Genomic DNA, 16,864 nt, shown 5'->3' on the forward strand with positions numbered 1-16,864 from the left:
CGTAATCTTGGTGGTAAGTCCTTTTTTATCACCTTGAATACTTGTTGCCAGCCCCTTCTTGCCCGAAAAGTTCCTCTTGAGAAATCAGCTGAAAGTCCTATAAGCACCCCTTCCTAGGTAACTCTCTGCTTTTCTCTTGCTGCTTTTAAGATTCTCTGTTTATCTTTCACCTTTGGCATTTTAATTATGATGTGTCTTGGTGTGGTCCTCTTTGAGTCTAGCTTGTTTGGGACTCTGTGCTTCCTGGACTTGTATGTCTATTTCCTTCACCAAATCTGGGGAGTTGTCCTTCATTATTTTTTCACATAAGCTTTCAATTTCTTGCTCTTCTTCTTCTCTTGGCACCCCTATGATTCGGATGTTGGCACGTTTAAAGTTGTCCCAGAGGTTCCTAAGCCTCTCCTTATTCTTTTTTTCAATTATTGTTTCCTCATTCTGTACTAGTTGACTGTTTTTTTCTTCCTGATGTTCCAAATCATTAATTTGAACCCTGGTTTCCTTCCCTTCACCATTGGTTATGTGTGGATTTTCCTGTTTCACTTAGCATAGCCTTCACTTCTTCCCTTATGCATTTGCCACACTCAAGCATATCTGTCAAGCCTGTGAACATCTTACTCATCAGTGTTTTGAACTCTGCTTCTGTTAGATTGGCTAACTCGGTTGTTAGATTGGCTATCTCCTCATCGCTCAGTTCTCACACTGGAACCTTGATCCATTCACTCTTTGGGGCCATACTTCTCTGTCTCCTCATCTTGACGGGGTCCTGTGTTTGTTTGCCTCTGTGTATTAGATAGAGCTGTCATTCCTGTTATGTTGTAAGGGGAAGAGCCTTAGGTATTCATCAGTACTGGGCGACCTGTTTCACCAGGTTGTGGCGCTGTATGTGGGGGTGGGGTCAGAGAGGGAACGATACCGCTTGCTCAGCACTTGCCCCTTTTCCAGGAACTTCTCCCACTTTCGTTTGGGACTGGCCCTCTCTAGCTGTTGCCCTGGCCGTCGTTCCCAGAGTGGGTGGGTCTGCGAATGTTCTAGGACTGTAGGGGCTGTTTAAACTAGCAGACTGCTGAGAGATGGGCAGTTTCTTCCTCCGCCCCAACCCCCACTGGTTTGCACAGTCAGAAGCAATGAGGTTGATTTTCCCTGGCACTGGGAGAGTGAGCTGCGTGGTCTTGTCAGGAGTTGGGAGCCCTCCCCAGGTGTCCTTCCTGACTTTTTAAAATGTGTGACTGGGCTTTCTGCCAGCCTGCCACTGCCACTGGTCCCGCTAGTGCCGCTGCTGCCACCATCACACTGAGTCCTTTCCGCCCCTGCTCTGCCCCACCTACCTGTCTGGATGACTATTTCTTTTTTATATCTTTGTTTGTTGGACTTCCATGCAGTTTGATTTCTGGAACTTCTTGTTGTGTCAAGTTTTGGTAGTTATCTTCCTTCTTAGTTGTGGAGGGAGACCCAGCGTGTCTGTCTAGGCCTCCATCTTGGACAGAAGTTCATCAATTTTTTTTTTTGAAAGGCACATAGTTTTCACTTTGATGGACATGCCAATTAAGGATTAAGGATTCTTCTACGGACTGTCTGTGTAAAGCTGTTGAATCTCCCTACTGCACTATGAGCCTGGGAGACAAAGGAACCTTGTGGATGGCTCCTATTTTCTCCAGCCTTGTGGATTTCACAGTTTTCAGAACAGTGAACTCTTAGCTAATTCCTATGAATTCTTCAGGTTTCTGCTTAAATGTCACATCCTTAGAAAAGTTTTTGCTACCCTTCAAAGACTAGGTCAGATCATTCTGTTAACTTGCTCTCACTGTGTCACACATAATCTTTACTTCATAGCAATTAACACATTTCACATGACTGCTTTTGTCTTTACAGTTAGACTGTAACACAATTTTTGAGGGGTCACCATCTGCTTTTGCTCCCCTATGTACCCTCAGCATGTACTTGGCATACTGTAGCCACTCAGTAAGTATTTGTTGAGTGACTGAAGAAAAACATGAAGGTTCAGTTCCACTCCAGAAAAGGTGGTTGACAAAGAAAACTTCAGTAAGTGGTGCCTCTGGAGGCAAAGTATAGTATATTCTAGTGTCAAAAGTCAGAGATAGCCAGTGACTCAGTCAAAATGAGGGATTTGATGTATCCAGCAGGGAGTTGTGCTTCAAGTCAGACCCTTGCTCAGTAACCAAAGGGCAGTGTGACCAGCATGAAAGCCCTCAGTTCAGCACTATGATGCATAGCTGACTGGAAGTTGTCTTCTGTCAAGGGTTAAACCAATCTATAAAGAAAGGATACTACACAACATGTGCTCCTATGGTTTCTTTCATTGGGGACAGAAAAATAGAGCTAGGATTAAAAGTGTTCAAGGAAGAACTAACTATAAAGGTTTTGGAGAGGAGGGTTCTTGCTAGCTCCAAAATTACATGCCATCTCCTTTACGTGGATTTCAAAATGCTGCCATTACAATTTTTACATGCAGCCCCCAGGTGGCAGCAGAGTGTAACTCTTGAGTTGGAAATTCCTTAGTAAGTGCTCTGCAGTGACTGTGTCTCGCTAGCCATCCCGTGACTGCTGCATAGCTGGCTTAGATTTGGGGGCTTCTTCACCCTGTGCTGAAGGCTTGTAATGGGTCCATTTGTCTTTTCCTGGTAGATGGCTCTGACAACCCTGACTCTTGAAATTGCTCTTCTCTCATTGCCACCCCTGAGTGCCTCCCAATCCTATTGGAAATCATGACCCCAATGGTTCATTCCAACAATCCATGGTCAACATGTCTAAAACAGAATTCATATTTCTCATCTACCTCATCCCCACCTACCACCCAAGCCTTCACTTCTCTATATCATCTTAAACATCTCCCATCCATTCATCAACTCATGGTGATGCTATCTCTAAAATATTTCATATCTGTGCACTTCTCTCCAATTTTTCTGACACAGGAGATCCTTACCACTTTCTGGCCAGGCTCCCGACTCGTGTGCTTATCTCCATCTTCCTTTCACAATCCATCCTGCCACCACAATCTGTGCTTTTAGTCAAAATCATCTGAGGACAATAAAGCCCCCTTTTGTTAATCTAGTGAGGTTCTACTCATACTTCAAAGTGCAAGTCAACTAGTACCACCTTCAATAAATTTTTCTGGGTCTCCTCCCAGCCCCGACACCCTCATCATTCTTTCCACTGCCTGTCTACAGCACTTTATTTGGATGTTTTACAGCTCTAATTTTTGACATTCTGCCTTGAAGATTATTGATTATTCATAGACACAAATATCTCCCTCCATCCCTTATCCCAGGATGGCAATATGTGGCACAAATGCTTCAAGTTATCCTCCACCAGCACCCAATGAGACATCACTAATAGATCTTAGCTGTCTTCCTACTGAGCACAAACTCAATCTTAAAATCCTTCTTTTTTTAGGTTTTATTTGTTTATTTTAGAGAGAGAAAAATGGAGGGAGAAAAAGAGGGAGAGAAACATCGATGTGTGAGAGAAATGTCGATCAGGTGCCTCTTGCGTGCCCCTAATCAGGGACCTGGCTCGCAACCCAGGCATGTGCCCTGACTGGGAATTGAACCAGCCACCTTTTGGTTTGCAAGCCAGCTTTCAAGCCACTGAGCCACTCCAGTCAGGGCTCAAAATCTTCATGAAAGAGTATACCAGGCAGACCTAGTCTACAAGATGAAACAAATTTTGCATCCCTGCCCTGGACTATAAGAAACAATAAGACAGAAAACATGTCCTAGTCTTCTTTGAATCTGTCAGATCTTGCACACAATCTATACCCACTTAAAGTCTTCTTGAATGAATAAATTAAAAAGTAAAGTGCAATAGAGCAGACCTTGGCAGCAGGAATGTTGCTCCCAGACTCTAATATATCCACTATATCTTGCTGGTGATACTCACATGGTGTATATCAATATTTTGCAATGGTGTTCAAGGCAGCAACTTATCAAAAGCTGTGTGACTAAGTGTATACCCAGCAGGCTTAAGGAGTACATATTTAATCTCACATAATATTTCTCAACTTAACATTCAGACTCATAAGCCTGTTTTTCCATCCTGCTTTCAATTTTTTTTTAAACTTCTGATTTTATTCTTTTTTAAATTTATTTATTTATTTATTTATTTATTTATTTATTTATTTATTTATTTTAGAGAGAGGGGAAAGGAGAAAGAGAGGGAGAGAAACATCTCTGTACGGTTGCCTCTCACTCGCGCCCCCAACTGGGGACCTGACGTGCAACCTGGTCATGTGCCCTGACTGGGAATCGAACCTGCTTTCAAATTTTTAGTGCATTTAAAAATATCATAAAGGAGTTGCACCATTTTGATCTTAATTAACACATGGTGAAGTGCTCTGCAAGTATCATATTTCCAACGTGCTAATGTTGGTCTTTATTGTGAGGAGAAAAAAGATACAACACAAAAATGCTTTGTACTGCCATTTGCAAAAACATTCGTAGACATCTTGAAAGAATACATTCGATTGTGTGTGTATGTGTGCATGTGTGCAGGGTTTTTTCTTCCCTAGGAAAACCAGGTATTGGTTGTTTAAGAATTTTCAAATTTCAAGGCTAAACTTGACTTTTCACTTCTTTCAAAGTTGTCTTACTGTTCTTATAAAGAATTTCCACAGTCCAATGAAATACTAAACTACACCTGGTCTCAAATCTGATTGGTTGGTGTCCATGTCATATAGTTTTAATATCACTCCTGGTTGGGAAAAAAAAAAAAAAGAACAAATAGTGCTTGCTTTGGCAGTACATATACTATAAAAGAACAGATAAACAAAGACCTTCCTCCTTTATAATTCTAGTTCTGGTTTCCATGGTGCCCTACTTGCAGGCAGAGCAACTTTTGGCTATGAAGCTCACAGCTAATCCAGGCTTCCTCTTGGGGCTGAGATTTATCAATTAGTCTGTTCAGCTCCTTAGTGGCCCCACGTATTGGCCAGCCTTATTTTGGGCTGCATGGCAGACTGTACATTAATCCTCATACGTTAAAGTTTCACACTGCTCTCTCATGCTGAGAAAGCGGCTAATTTGGGGTCCAAACTAGCTATTTTACTGGCAAGAGGCAGCTTACCTTTCCAGTATTATTTTTCCAGTTTTTATCTACCCCAGGGGTGAGAGGAGAAAGTAGATCTGTTTTCTTTCCTGACAATTAAAAAAAATAAAAGATAAAAAATGACTTTTGATTTTAAGTTTTTAGATGGATAAATAAAAGTTGTGATTCACATTATAACATTATAATATTGCTAATTAAATGTGTACCATAACATATTTCTAAAAATAGTGCAATTGAAAAATATCATTTCATTACACATTTGGTATAAAGAAAGTTAATAGTATAGTATAATATTGTAAAAGGTAGCTATATTGCTGCCACCAAGACTGTCATTTTCATATACGAAGGAAGAAGGAATTGTGTTCAATCAGTTACCATTTATTTTTATTTATTTATTTTTAGACAGAGGGGAAGGGAGGGAGAGAGGGAGAGAAATATTGATGGGCATGAGGCTGGCCTGCCCCCCATTTGGATGCCAGATGAGGCCCCACATCCGGATGCCAGATGAGGCTGTCCTGCCTCACGTTTGGGCACCAGATGAGGCTGAGCTGCCTCCAGTGCCCTGGCTCGGTTGGAAACTGTTCTGTCCAGCAGAGGGTTCACAACCACAGTGGAACAAACTTATTCAGTACACTGTATTGTGTCTGGCGGGGAAAGGAGGCAGCTGTTCCCTCTAGTGGAGAAAGCGCAAGGCCTCTGTCCCTCATGCTTTTTATTCAGAAGGGTATGCATGGGAGATACAAGGTCAAAATTCATAAATCATCAATAGCTTTTAGGTGCTTGGATTACAGTTGACAGTTACAGATTATAGATATCAATATAGAGGGCACAGTGACCAGTCTGTGTTAGGGTCTATTAAACATCTTGACACCACACTGGCATTAGGTGCAAGGTTTCATATACAGTAGTCCCTCTCTGTATCACGGTTCACTTATCGCGGCCTCACTGTATCACAGGATTTTTAAAAATATCGTAATTATTTATCGTGAATTTTTCGCTATATCACGGGATTTTGCAGTACTGTATATGTATGTTGTTAAAGTTACATAGGTTTAAGAGTGTAGAATATGTTTAAGAACGTAATTAGTGTTTATAAAAGTGTGGAAAAGGTTAATAAGGACTGGGAATGGTTTATAAACGTATGGGAAGGGTTTATAAAGCCTTAAAATAGATATAAATACTAAAATAAATGTAAGGTTCCTACTTCATGGATTTTCACCTATCCTGGGGGGGGGGGTCTAGAATGTAATACTCACGATAAGTGAGAGAATACTGTAGTCCCTTTCTGACTAACCACCTGATACTAAGCTGACTCTTATTCACTTCTAAATTCCTAGTACATAGCACATTGCCTGGCACATTGATGAATGAATGCACAAATGAACCTTAAGACACTGTAAAAAGCTCACTTTGCAATTAAGTAATTTAAATTCTCAGTCTTCCACTTGATAAGCAATAATATGAAATGTTTATTCTTTAATAGTTGCCTCTTTAGGACAAATACATCATTGGCTGTGTTATATAAGCTCTAAAGTTGGGCTGACTTGTTTTCCAATTCTGTCTCAATCAGTTACTAGCTGTGTGATCTTGCACACATTCACCAATCATCTCATGTCTGCTTCTTCATCTATAAAATGAAGGTAATAACACAACCTATCTCAAAGGAGTCACACGAGGATTTAGTGAAATAATACATGTAACTTGGCACACAGTAGCCACTCAATAACTATTAAGCTTCTCTTTTTATATAATGGTCTATTTCATAAATGTTGAAAACAAGAAGTGAAATACATATGTTCCTATTGCTATTGCTGATAAACTCAATGCATGGCCATTAGGAAAGTGGTGATGAACCTTCAGAAAGAAATTATCTTGGGGATTGATATCAAAAGTAGCTAGCACATCCAAATGTCATTAAACTCCTCCCTTGAAGTAAAAGTATGCCAATATTTAGCTACAGTATTTACAAAAAATTTGCTTATCTAATCACTAGGGTTTAAAAGAAAAGAGACTCTGGAAATCAATGTGCTTACATCATATTGGCTCTTTTTCCCCTGAGATAATGTGGCCATGTTTATGGCTACAGGAATTTCTTTTCCATAGACCTCATTCAGATATACAACCCCAAGGGTCTTCAGTTAAATGTTTTCTGTCATAATACTCGGTGTGTTGATATATTAAGAGTTAAAAAGTTTCCAGTTAAAAAACAAAATCATACTTACAGACAGCTTCAGTTTCCATGCCCACCCCCCTCTGCCTGCAGTTTCCTGGGAGATAACGATGTCTTGGGCTGGGAGTTCCCCACCTATAGTGGCCTGGAAGATAGCAGGGTGCTTCAAACAGAACTGTGCGTTTGGCCTTGATCAGCCCCTCATACTTGCAGCTGCCAGATAACCAAATGGTCGACTAAACTCAGTAGTCCCTTTTTTCTTCCCCCTGTAGAGCAACCACCTCCTCCCCGAGGAGTTTGGAGTTGGAGCCACCCACACAACATGGCTCCCTTCCTACTTGCTAAGCTCAGACTGCCCATGGCAGGCTCCCTCCCCACTTGCTGATTCTCCCAATAAACTTCTTTTTTCCTGCTCGCCGTGTCTTAATGGCCTTCTGAGCGACTCCGTTCTTACACTTACCTGGAAGTAGATTTCCAGAATCTTCGTGGATCATTCATATAGTTAATAGGACTAACCTAACCAAGATCAGTACCGCCTACACATATCCTGGGGTTTGGATCCTGTGAAGACTCAGAGTCATTAAAGAAATGTTGTCTGGCTCAAAACCCACTCCTGGAGCTTAACACAAATGAGAAAAACCTTCTGTGACATTCAAACCAGTTTGCTGTCATTATAGAAAATATGAAACTTCATCACCAACTCTAAGAGGACACCTATTTAGAACTGATTTTGTTAGTCTCAAATCTAACCTGGTAATGTGATTAATGTATGACTAGTGTGAAGTACAAAGAAACTGGTGACTCTCAAACCAGAGTAGAAAATAATTAGCATCAAAGGACAAATGTAATTAAATCTTTAGTTAGGGATCTCTAAGTCTGAGTCAACAGTATTAGCATACCTGCAAGTCAGGAAGGGACATTCCACAGCTCAGCACAAATGCCTCTGAGATCAAAGGGGAAAGATATTCACCAAACACTGGGAAATGAGAAAATGTAGACAGCTCAGCAAACAATTTAGGAAAACGCATTAGATTGTAACTCCGGAGTATCCAAGCATGGAGAAATGAAGCAGGAAGGGGAAGGCCGGGGCGGGGCTACTCACGTTAGTATAAAACCAACTTCCTTGGTTTGGGTGTGAATACCTTTGTTGTGCACCCAGCTCTGCAGACCTGTGAATAAAGCCTCCACTACCGCTTAAGTCCTGTGTCCCAGTATTTTTTGTTGTGAGTGTTTCTCACACTAGGGGGTCCCCCTTCATGTATACCATGACAACTTCCTTAAGTATATTGTACTCTATTTTAAGCTTAATATTAGAAAGAACCAGTTTTCCATTTCCCTTAATTAACATGTCTACAATTTATCAAATACTTATATTCTTTAGTACATGGCCTTATCAGAAAACACAGTCATATTGAGAAGAGTAGGGAAGCTTATGATAAATGATTTTAAGATAAAATAGTTATCTTGGAATTTTTCACATTTATTCTTTTAGGTCCAATTTTTTAATGCCACCCTTATCTCACAATACTTTCCCCAAAATAATACCAAAGGAAAACATTTGGGTGACATATAAAAAGACTATTTATTTTATTCAAACTTTCCTATAAGAAGTTAAACACAATGATCCCTAGTGGAAGGCATTACCAAAAATGTTAACATTGTTTCACAAATCCCTTTAGTGCCCAGATGAAGAAAACACTTATCTCAATGAAAGAATAAGAATGAACATTTTTACAGTCTGTTTACTTAGGTATACAGAGAAAACAATATGTATAGGTCAGACAAAATAGAAAATGAACCTTCTAGTTTCCTACAGGTGATGAGAATCCCACTGATGTACAGGGTGGGGGAAAAATAGGTTTGTAGTTGTGAGTATGTGAAATACAGTTTATTCTTGTATTTTATTTATTCTTGTATTATTTTCCATATGAATAACTGTAAACCTACTTTTGCCCCACCAAGTATCAAAGTCTCCAAGAGCTCTCAATACCTGGGGATCACTTTTCAACAATTATAAAACAGCCACAGTTCTCCCATAACTCGGTGCCCCCTTTTCCCTCAACTATTTTACTGCTGAAAGAGGATAGAAACAAAATACAATTTCCCCACTCCCAGGACGCTTGATAGACAGCAGCACTCATTCCTTGGGTAGTAAGAATATCAAAGCACTCCCACCATTGTGATCTAAATAGGGTAACAGGAAAAATGGCTTTGGGTGAGGTATTTCAGTGTTTTGCTTCCCAGAATTATACAAGACCTGGCTAAGAAGGAGTCTCATTCCTACAAAGGAAAACTAAGTATTTTTTAAGAGAACAGTAGAACTAAGTGGAACATCCATACTTGTCTGCCAGCTTCAATCTGACCTGAAAAATAAAAGCACAGGGAGGTAACACCTTGGTATCTACTCTTGCTCTAAACCCCAATTTTCTCAGAAAAACCTAGGACACAGTGCTCCTCCTCTGCAGTGCAAGCAGGTTACCACTTTTCCCCAAACATGTGAAGAACAGTGATCTCTGATCTCCCTCCCCCTAACAGCAGGAATGACAAGTAATGTCACCTGATTAATACAAATGGGTGAATGTTTGGAAAACTGGTGACATAAATTTCTCAAGTTCCTACCAGTAATCTGAGTCTATGTGTGTAAGGAGAGAAACATGGGGGGGGGGGTTAATATCATTTCCATACTACTTTAAACTTGGAGGAAGTAGGAGTAGAGGGAATATGTACATTGTGGAGATGGGTGAGAATGGAACCCTAACATATGCAAAAAATGCATACAAACACTGGAGCGTTGGATGCTGGCTATATATACAAGACATAAAACCTATTAATAACTATTTGTGACAGTAAGGGAAAAGAGGAAAACAAAATTATTCTTTTTTTATCAAGCAAATTGCAAAGTTCTAAATGAAGATAATTATCTTATTTCTGTTTAGAAAATATATAGAGAAACAGTAAATGCTGAAAACCTTCAAATGAATGCAGATACACAGAAGTTACAAAATATGCAAGAACTTGTCATTGTTTCTCAGTATACTCACACTTCACCTGAGCTACAAATCACTCCCTGCTCCTCTAGGTGTTCTAAGCAGATTTATATTCTAATGTCTATTGAAAGGTGAAAGACTACAATGAGGGAAAAGGCAAAAAGGAAAATCAGGTGTGGGAACGGGGGAAATGAAAGGTCTGAAAAATGAACGGTGGAGAAAAAGAAAGTGGTTAAGAACTGAGGAATCCCAACCTTTTGAGGGAGATGCCCTCACTCCTGGGGGCTTGGCACAATCTGGACACATAGTAAATACTTGATTTGAGTAGAGGAGGTGAAGAAAAAAGAACTACAGAATGCAGTGGTTCAAACTAATACGCAATGAGTCATTCTATCTCTGCTGCCCTTAAAGCTTGCAATGGCTTTGAAAGGTCCCGGTAAAAGCAGCTGCCTCTGCTTTGTCTGTAGGTGGCATCATCATGGCCAACACTGATGTCTGGGCCTTTCAAAGCAGAGGAAAGTGCTGAAGGGGTGATGAGTCCGGACTCAAGTTTTAATAGCCACAAGCATTAGTTATTGGAATCCCAAACAACAGATAACAGACTTTTTTTTTTCATTTTGTTTGCTAGATCTTCTCTGTGACTCAAGTTTGACATGAACATTTGCACCCAGAAGTGAGTTCACCCACAAATAAAATGTGTTGGTATTGTTTGGCATAAGGATACATAGCAGGCATAGATTCCTCAGGAAGTTGTCACAATTCTTGATAAGATCAACTCTCCTGTCATCATCACTTTTTGCTTTGCCCCCTAGTTTGTAACCTTCACAAAAGATGCCTGCTTTTATAATTCAATGAGAAGAATTCCACTCTTTTCTCCAAAGGGGCCATTAATTTCTAGTTTTTCAGTGCACAATAACATAAAAACCTGTGGCTCTTATGATCTGCCTGATTTTAAATAGTCCAGTAGTTTCAGTTTCCATTTAACAAGTTCCCAGATGACAAATGGAGAACTGGATGAATCTTCACAAAGTCACAATCAGGGTTAAAATAAATTATCCCCATCACTGAGAGGTTCTCTTCAGGTTTTCTATCAGCACTACAGAGTCAGTTTCTTCTTTGGTTTGCTTCTCACAGATGTCATACTTCTTCCAGTGCTGGAAGAAAGAAAGAAAAAACATATACAATGACTTTTCTAAATAATGTTCTTTCCCTGAGTACTCAGAGCCTACGTTTATTTTTAGCTTTGTGTGCATGGAACCATGAGTGTGTGTTGCCTGTGATTATTATTTTTAACCCAAGAATCTTCATCCATTTGAACAATCAATGAAACAAAGCAATCAGGAATTAACCTTAAAGAGAAGAAAAGCATGGGATTGTTATGCGACACTGAATGGCTATCTTAAAAGACACACAAATTTGGACATCTCCAAAATTAAAAACAAAGTCTTCTGAAAAAGAACAAAAGGTTGGCATACTTTTCTAACTTCAATCATTTTTACCTTTATTTTCTTACCATTCAAATTTGACCATTGCTCCAGAGATATAATAGGTTCAAAAGTCAACTAGCATCTTAGTAAACGGCAATATTAAGTGTTCCAAAAGTCTTAGTGCAGTTAAAACTTTTGAAAGACCCTGCATTAACAGCTTCATGTAACACAGTTTGTTAGAACAGGGAATTACACATAAATTAAGCTCATCTTGAACTTAATTTAAGTGTGTCTTTTATGATGAAAGCCAATATCCTAGTCCTTGCCATTTTTACATATAAATCAAGGGAAAAAAATAAACCTGAGCTCAGTTCCCTCATCTGTACAAGCAAGTTGTAAGACTAAACCAGGGATCAGCAAACTATGGTCTGAGGTCCAAAGCCTGTAGGCCACTTGTTTTTGTAAATAAAGTTTTATTGGAATACAGCCACACCTACTTGTTTCTGTATTATCTATGGTTGATTTCATGCTACAATAGCAGAGTTCAGTTGCTGTGACAGAAAATCATCTCAGAAATAAAGACTAAGATAAAAGGGATACAAGAGCAAATAAACACAAAAGATAATACCTTAAAAGAAACTGAAGACTTCCAGCCAAGATGGAGGCATAGACAGACACGCTGCATCTCCCTCCACAACTAAGAAGGAATACAACTACCTCAAAACTAGAAACCACCAGAAGTTCCAGAAAATCAAACTACATGGAAGTCCAACAAACAAAGATATAAAGAAGAAATACTCATCCAGATAGGTAGGAGGGGTGGAGCCAGGGCGGAGACGATGCGGTGTGGTGGTGGCGGCGGTGGCAGCAGTGGCGGCAGCGGCAGACAAGCAGAAAACGCAGTCACACATTTTAAAAAGTTGCAAGGCACACCTGGGGAGCATTTCCAGCTCCTCAGTTGCCCTTGCAGCTCACGGTCCCAGCACCGGGGAAAATCATGCCTCATTGCTTCTGACTGTGCAGACCAGTGGGGGTTGGGGCGGAGGTAGAAACTGCCAGTCTCTCAGCAGAATCCACTTGTTTAAAGGACCCCTACAGTCCTAGAACAACCGCAGATCCATCCACTCTGGGAACGACGGCCAGGGCAGCAGCTAGAGAGGCACCAGTCCAGTGCGGAAGTGGGAGAGGTGCCTGGAAAAGGGGCGAGGGCTGGGCAGGAGGCATTGTTCCCTCTCGGTTCCCTCCACTACATACAGTGCCACAACGTGGTGAAACAGGTTGCCCTGTACTGACGAATCCCTAAGACTCTGCCCCTTACAACGTAGCAGGAGCGACAGCTCTACCTGGGACGTAGAGGCAAACAAACACAGGAGTCTGTCAGAATGAGGAGACAGAAAAGTATGGCCCAAAAGGGGGAATGGATCAAGGTTCCAGTGGGAGAACTAAGCGACGAGGACATAGACAACCTCACAGATGAGATAAGACAACCTAACAGACGCAGAATTCAAAACACTGGTGATAAAGATGCTCACAGGCTTGACAGATATGCTTGAGTAGGGCAAACGCATAAGAAAAGAAGTGAAGGCTATGCTAAGACAAACGAAGGAAAATCCACACAAAACCAATGGTGAAGGGAAGGAAACCGGGGTTCAAGTCAATGATTTGGAACATAAGGAAGAAAAAACCAGTCAACCAGTGCAGAATGAGAAAGCAAGAATTGAAAAAAAAATGAGGGAAACGTCCCAAACTTTGCAAAGAAGATGGACATACAGGTCCGGGAAGCACAGAGGGTCCCAGGCGAGCTGGACCTAGAGGGGACACACCAGGACGCATCACAACTCAGATGCCAAAGGTGAATGATAGAGAGTCCTGGGGGCAGCAAAAGAGAGGTGGAGAGTTGCCTACAAGGGGGTGCCTATAGGACTATCAGCTGATTTCTCAGAGGATACTTTGCAGGCAGGAAGGGACTGGCAAGCAGTATTCAATGTGATGAAAGGCAACCTGCAATCGGGACTACTCTATCCAACAAGGCTATCATTTAGAATGGAAGGGCAGATGAAGTGCTTCCCAGACAAGGTAGAGCTAAAGGAGCTCATCATCACCAAGCCATTATATGAAATGTCAAAGGAACTTACTTAAGAAAAAGAACGTCAAAACTATGAACACCAAAATAACAACAAACAACTATCAACAACTGAACCTAAAAAATAAAAACAAAATCCAACTACGCAAAGCAGAATAGGAACAGAATTATAGGTAAGGGGATCATTTGGAGGGGGGAGGGGGAGAAATGGGGATATGGTGCAGGGATTAAGAAGCATAAGTGATTGGTACAAAATAGACAGGGGAAGTTAAGAATAATATAGGAAAGGGTGAAGTCAAAGAACTTATATGCATGACCCATGGACATGAACTAAGAGGGGTGGTATTGCTGGACGGAAGGGGGTACTGGGCAGAGGAGAGCAAAGGGGAAAAAATTGGAACTACTGTAACAACATAATCAATAAAATATACTTAAAAAATAAAAAAATAAAATTCCATGTGACACACACAAAACAAAACAAAATGAAAGAAAACAACAACAAAAAGATTACAAAGGGTCCTAATATTTGAGAGGGGGGGGATAGTTAATTTTTACGAACCAGGGGTATGGACTTGGGGGGATTGCTGGGGGAGGGGGGTGCTGGGTGGAGGGGAACAAGGGGGAGAAAATTGGAACTGTTGTAACAATATAATCAATAAAAAACATTAAAAAAAAAGGAAACTGAAGATGAAAGGACTTTTTATAAAAATAATTTCTTTATTTGTTTGTTTTTAGAGAGAGGGGAAAGGAGAAAGAGAGGGAGAGAAACATCACTGTGGTTGCCTTTCACTCGTGCCCCCAACTGGGGACCTGACGTGCAACCTAGTCATGTGCCCTGACTGGGAATCAAACCAGCGACACTTGGCTCGTAGGCCAATGCTGAATGCACTGAACCACAGCAGCCAGGGCGAAAGGACTTTTTTAACCAAAAAGAAATGAAGGTGATAAAAATTATTCAAGAGGATGTGGCAAATATCAAAGATAGGCGAAGAAAACAAGAGAACAGAATAACTAAAATGTATAAGTAGAGAAGTTTTTACTGAAAAACAATTTTTTAAATATGAGACTACATACTAAGAGGGCACAACATATACCTTGAAAAATTAACCCAGAGTGACCAACAACATTAAGACATATTCTAGTAAAATTATTGGACTTCAAAAAAAAAACTTTTAAAAAAAGATCTTATTTATTTTTAGAGAAAGGGGAAGGGAGGGAGAAAGAGAGGGAGAGAAACATCAACGTGAGAGAGAAACATCCATCAGTCACCTCTTATAGGTGCCCCAACCAGGGACTGAATCCGCAACCCAGGCATGTGCCCTGATCTGGAATTGAACTAGCTACCTTTCAGTTTGTGGGATAATGCCCAACAAACCAAGCCATATGGGTCAGTGCGGAAAAAAAAAAATCATTTGACAACCAGGCAAAAAAACACCAAGTGTTTTAATAGAGAAAGAAAATTATATTATCAGCAGACTTTGGCAACATTTTATGCTAGAAGGAAATGGATGACACATTTAAGATACCCAAGGCTAGAACGGGTGAACCACAGACTTTGTATCTAGCTAAAATGGTTGCCAGTTAGTAATACAGCAAACTCCACCAATGTGTAAATATTTTAGGAAATGTTGGTCCCATGAATCGTTCCTGAGAAAACTTTTAGAACTTCAAACAGCCAAAATGACTGGAGAGACACAGACAGGTAGTAAGCCTCAAATACATACCCACACAGAAGAGGGCTGTAAGGGACACAATGTCATATAATGGCCTTCTGCACTGACAATGTAAATACTGGACTTTAAAAATAGGAAGAGAATGGGGGAGAACATAATGGAAAAATTACCCTTTTCAATAATCATTAAAAATTACTTTATAATTTATCAAAAGTTCACATTCCTTTAGTTTCACCTGTTTTCCACCTGTTAAATTCAAATAAAAGGAAATACAAGCATTTTATTAAAACATTTTATGTGATTGGTTAAAGGTATGGAGTAGAGAATCAGGATGCCTGGGTTCAGATCCCAGCTCTGACACTTGTTGGTTAAGTCTGGATCCTACCACTGCTCTGTACTAGCAGTATTACACTTACTTAATCCCCCTGGGTGCCTCATTTTCTTCATCCGTATAATGGAGATAATATCTACTGCAGATGGGAACCAATTAATGAATGAAGTGCCTTGAAAAGTGTCTGATACATAGTAAAAGTTCAATAACTATGAACCATTACCATTATTGTTATTATTGCAGTTATTCCATTTATCAATAAAAGTATTTTATTTCTCTGTGTTGTTCACCTAACATTAAATATGGTTATGTCTGAGTGGTAGGATTATTTTTCTCTTCTGATTATCTGTGTTTCTCACTTCTCTATAATAAATCCATGTTATTTTAAAAGAAAATATTTTCATTTTTCATTAAAAAATGTACCCTAAACATTATACTTTCATTGGTTTCTAATCATGAGACCCAATGCTTAGCTGTGTTGGGCAGGAGTAAAGTAATCTGTTTCAACGAGGTGAACACTGCAGAGGAAAAGGCTTCTACAGATACATTCCTTTTTTCAATTGCCTTTTCTCATTTCTGAAACTTGGATTATTCTCATTTTCACCCATCATCAGCATCATGGCCTTTTCCTGAACACTGCTTCTATGAATATGGCCATGTAAGGTAAAAGGAACAAATGGAATGGCTCTGACCTATTCTTCAATTTTATAAATTATATGTCAGTCTAATTTTAAAATTAGTTGTAGAAGAAAATAAATCCACAAAATTACCAGTTCATAATTCAATTCTCACACTGATTTTTTAAACAAGGTAATGAACAACAGAATAATGGCCAAAGATGAAAAATATTGATGAAAAAAATCAGTGTTTAGGAGTCTAACACAAATAACTTTAACTACAAGTAATCTAATCCTAGAAAAAGTGTGTTATATAGGCTTTTATATTTTAAAGAAACGAACAAATTTCGTAGTATAACGGAACATCAATTCTCAATTTAAGAGTACTTTCAAGATTTGGTTATTTCCCACAGTGAATTTTCCATAGAAGTGAAGTGGGTTTTATGTACTTAAGCACCATGCAAAACACTCGCCTTTTGTATACAAGTCAGCCGATTACATGTCCCAGTCTTCTT

At 39.8% G+C, this 16,864-nt stretch overlaps 1 protein-coding gene across 1 annotated transcript in view; it reads right to left on the bottom strand.

Moving 5' to 3' along the window:
• Positions 1-9,937: 9,937 nt before the first annotated feature.
• IL13RA1 (interleukin 13 receptor subunit alpha 1) overlaps positions 9,938-16,864 on the bottom strand; it is a 64,975-nt gene continuing 58,048 nt past the window's right edge. Inside the window, exon 11 of the mRNA XM_090265058.1 lies at positions 9,938-11,372. Coding sequence (XP_090121184.1) covers positions 11,280-11,372 — 93 coding nt within the window. The 3' untranslated portion in view covers positions 9,938-11,279. The remainder of the gene's footprint in view (positions 11,373-16,864) is intronic.

Source organism: Furipterus horrens, unplaced genomic scaffold (genome assembly GCF_987537825.1).
Source record: "Furipterus horrens unplaced genomic scaffold, mFurHor1.1.pri manual_scaffold_17, whole genome shotgun sequence".
NCBI lineage: Eukaryota > Metazoa > Chordata > Mammalia > Chiroptera > Furipteridae > Furipterus > Furipterus horrens.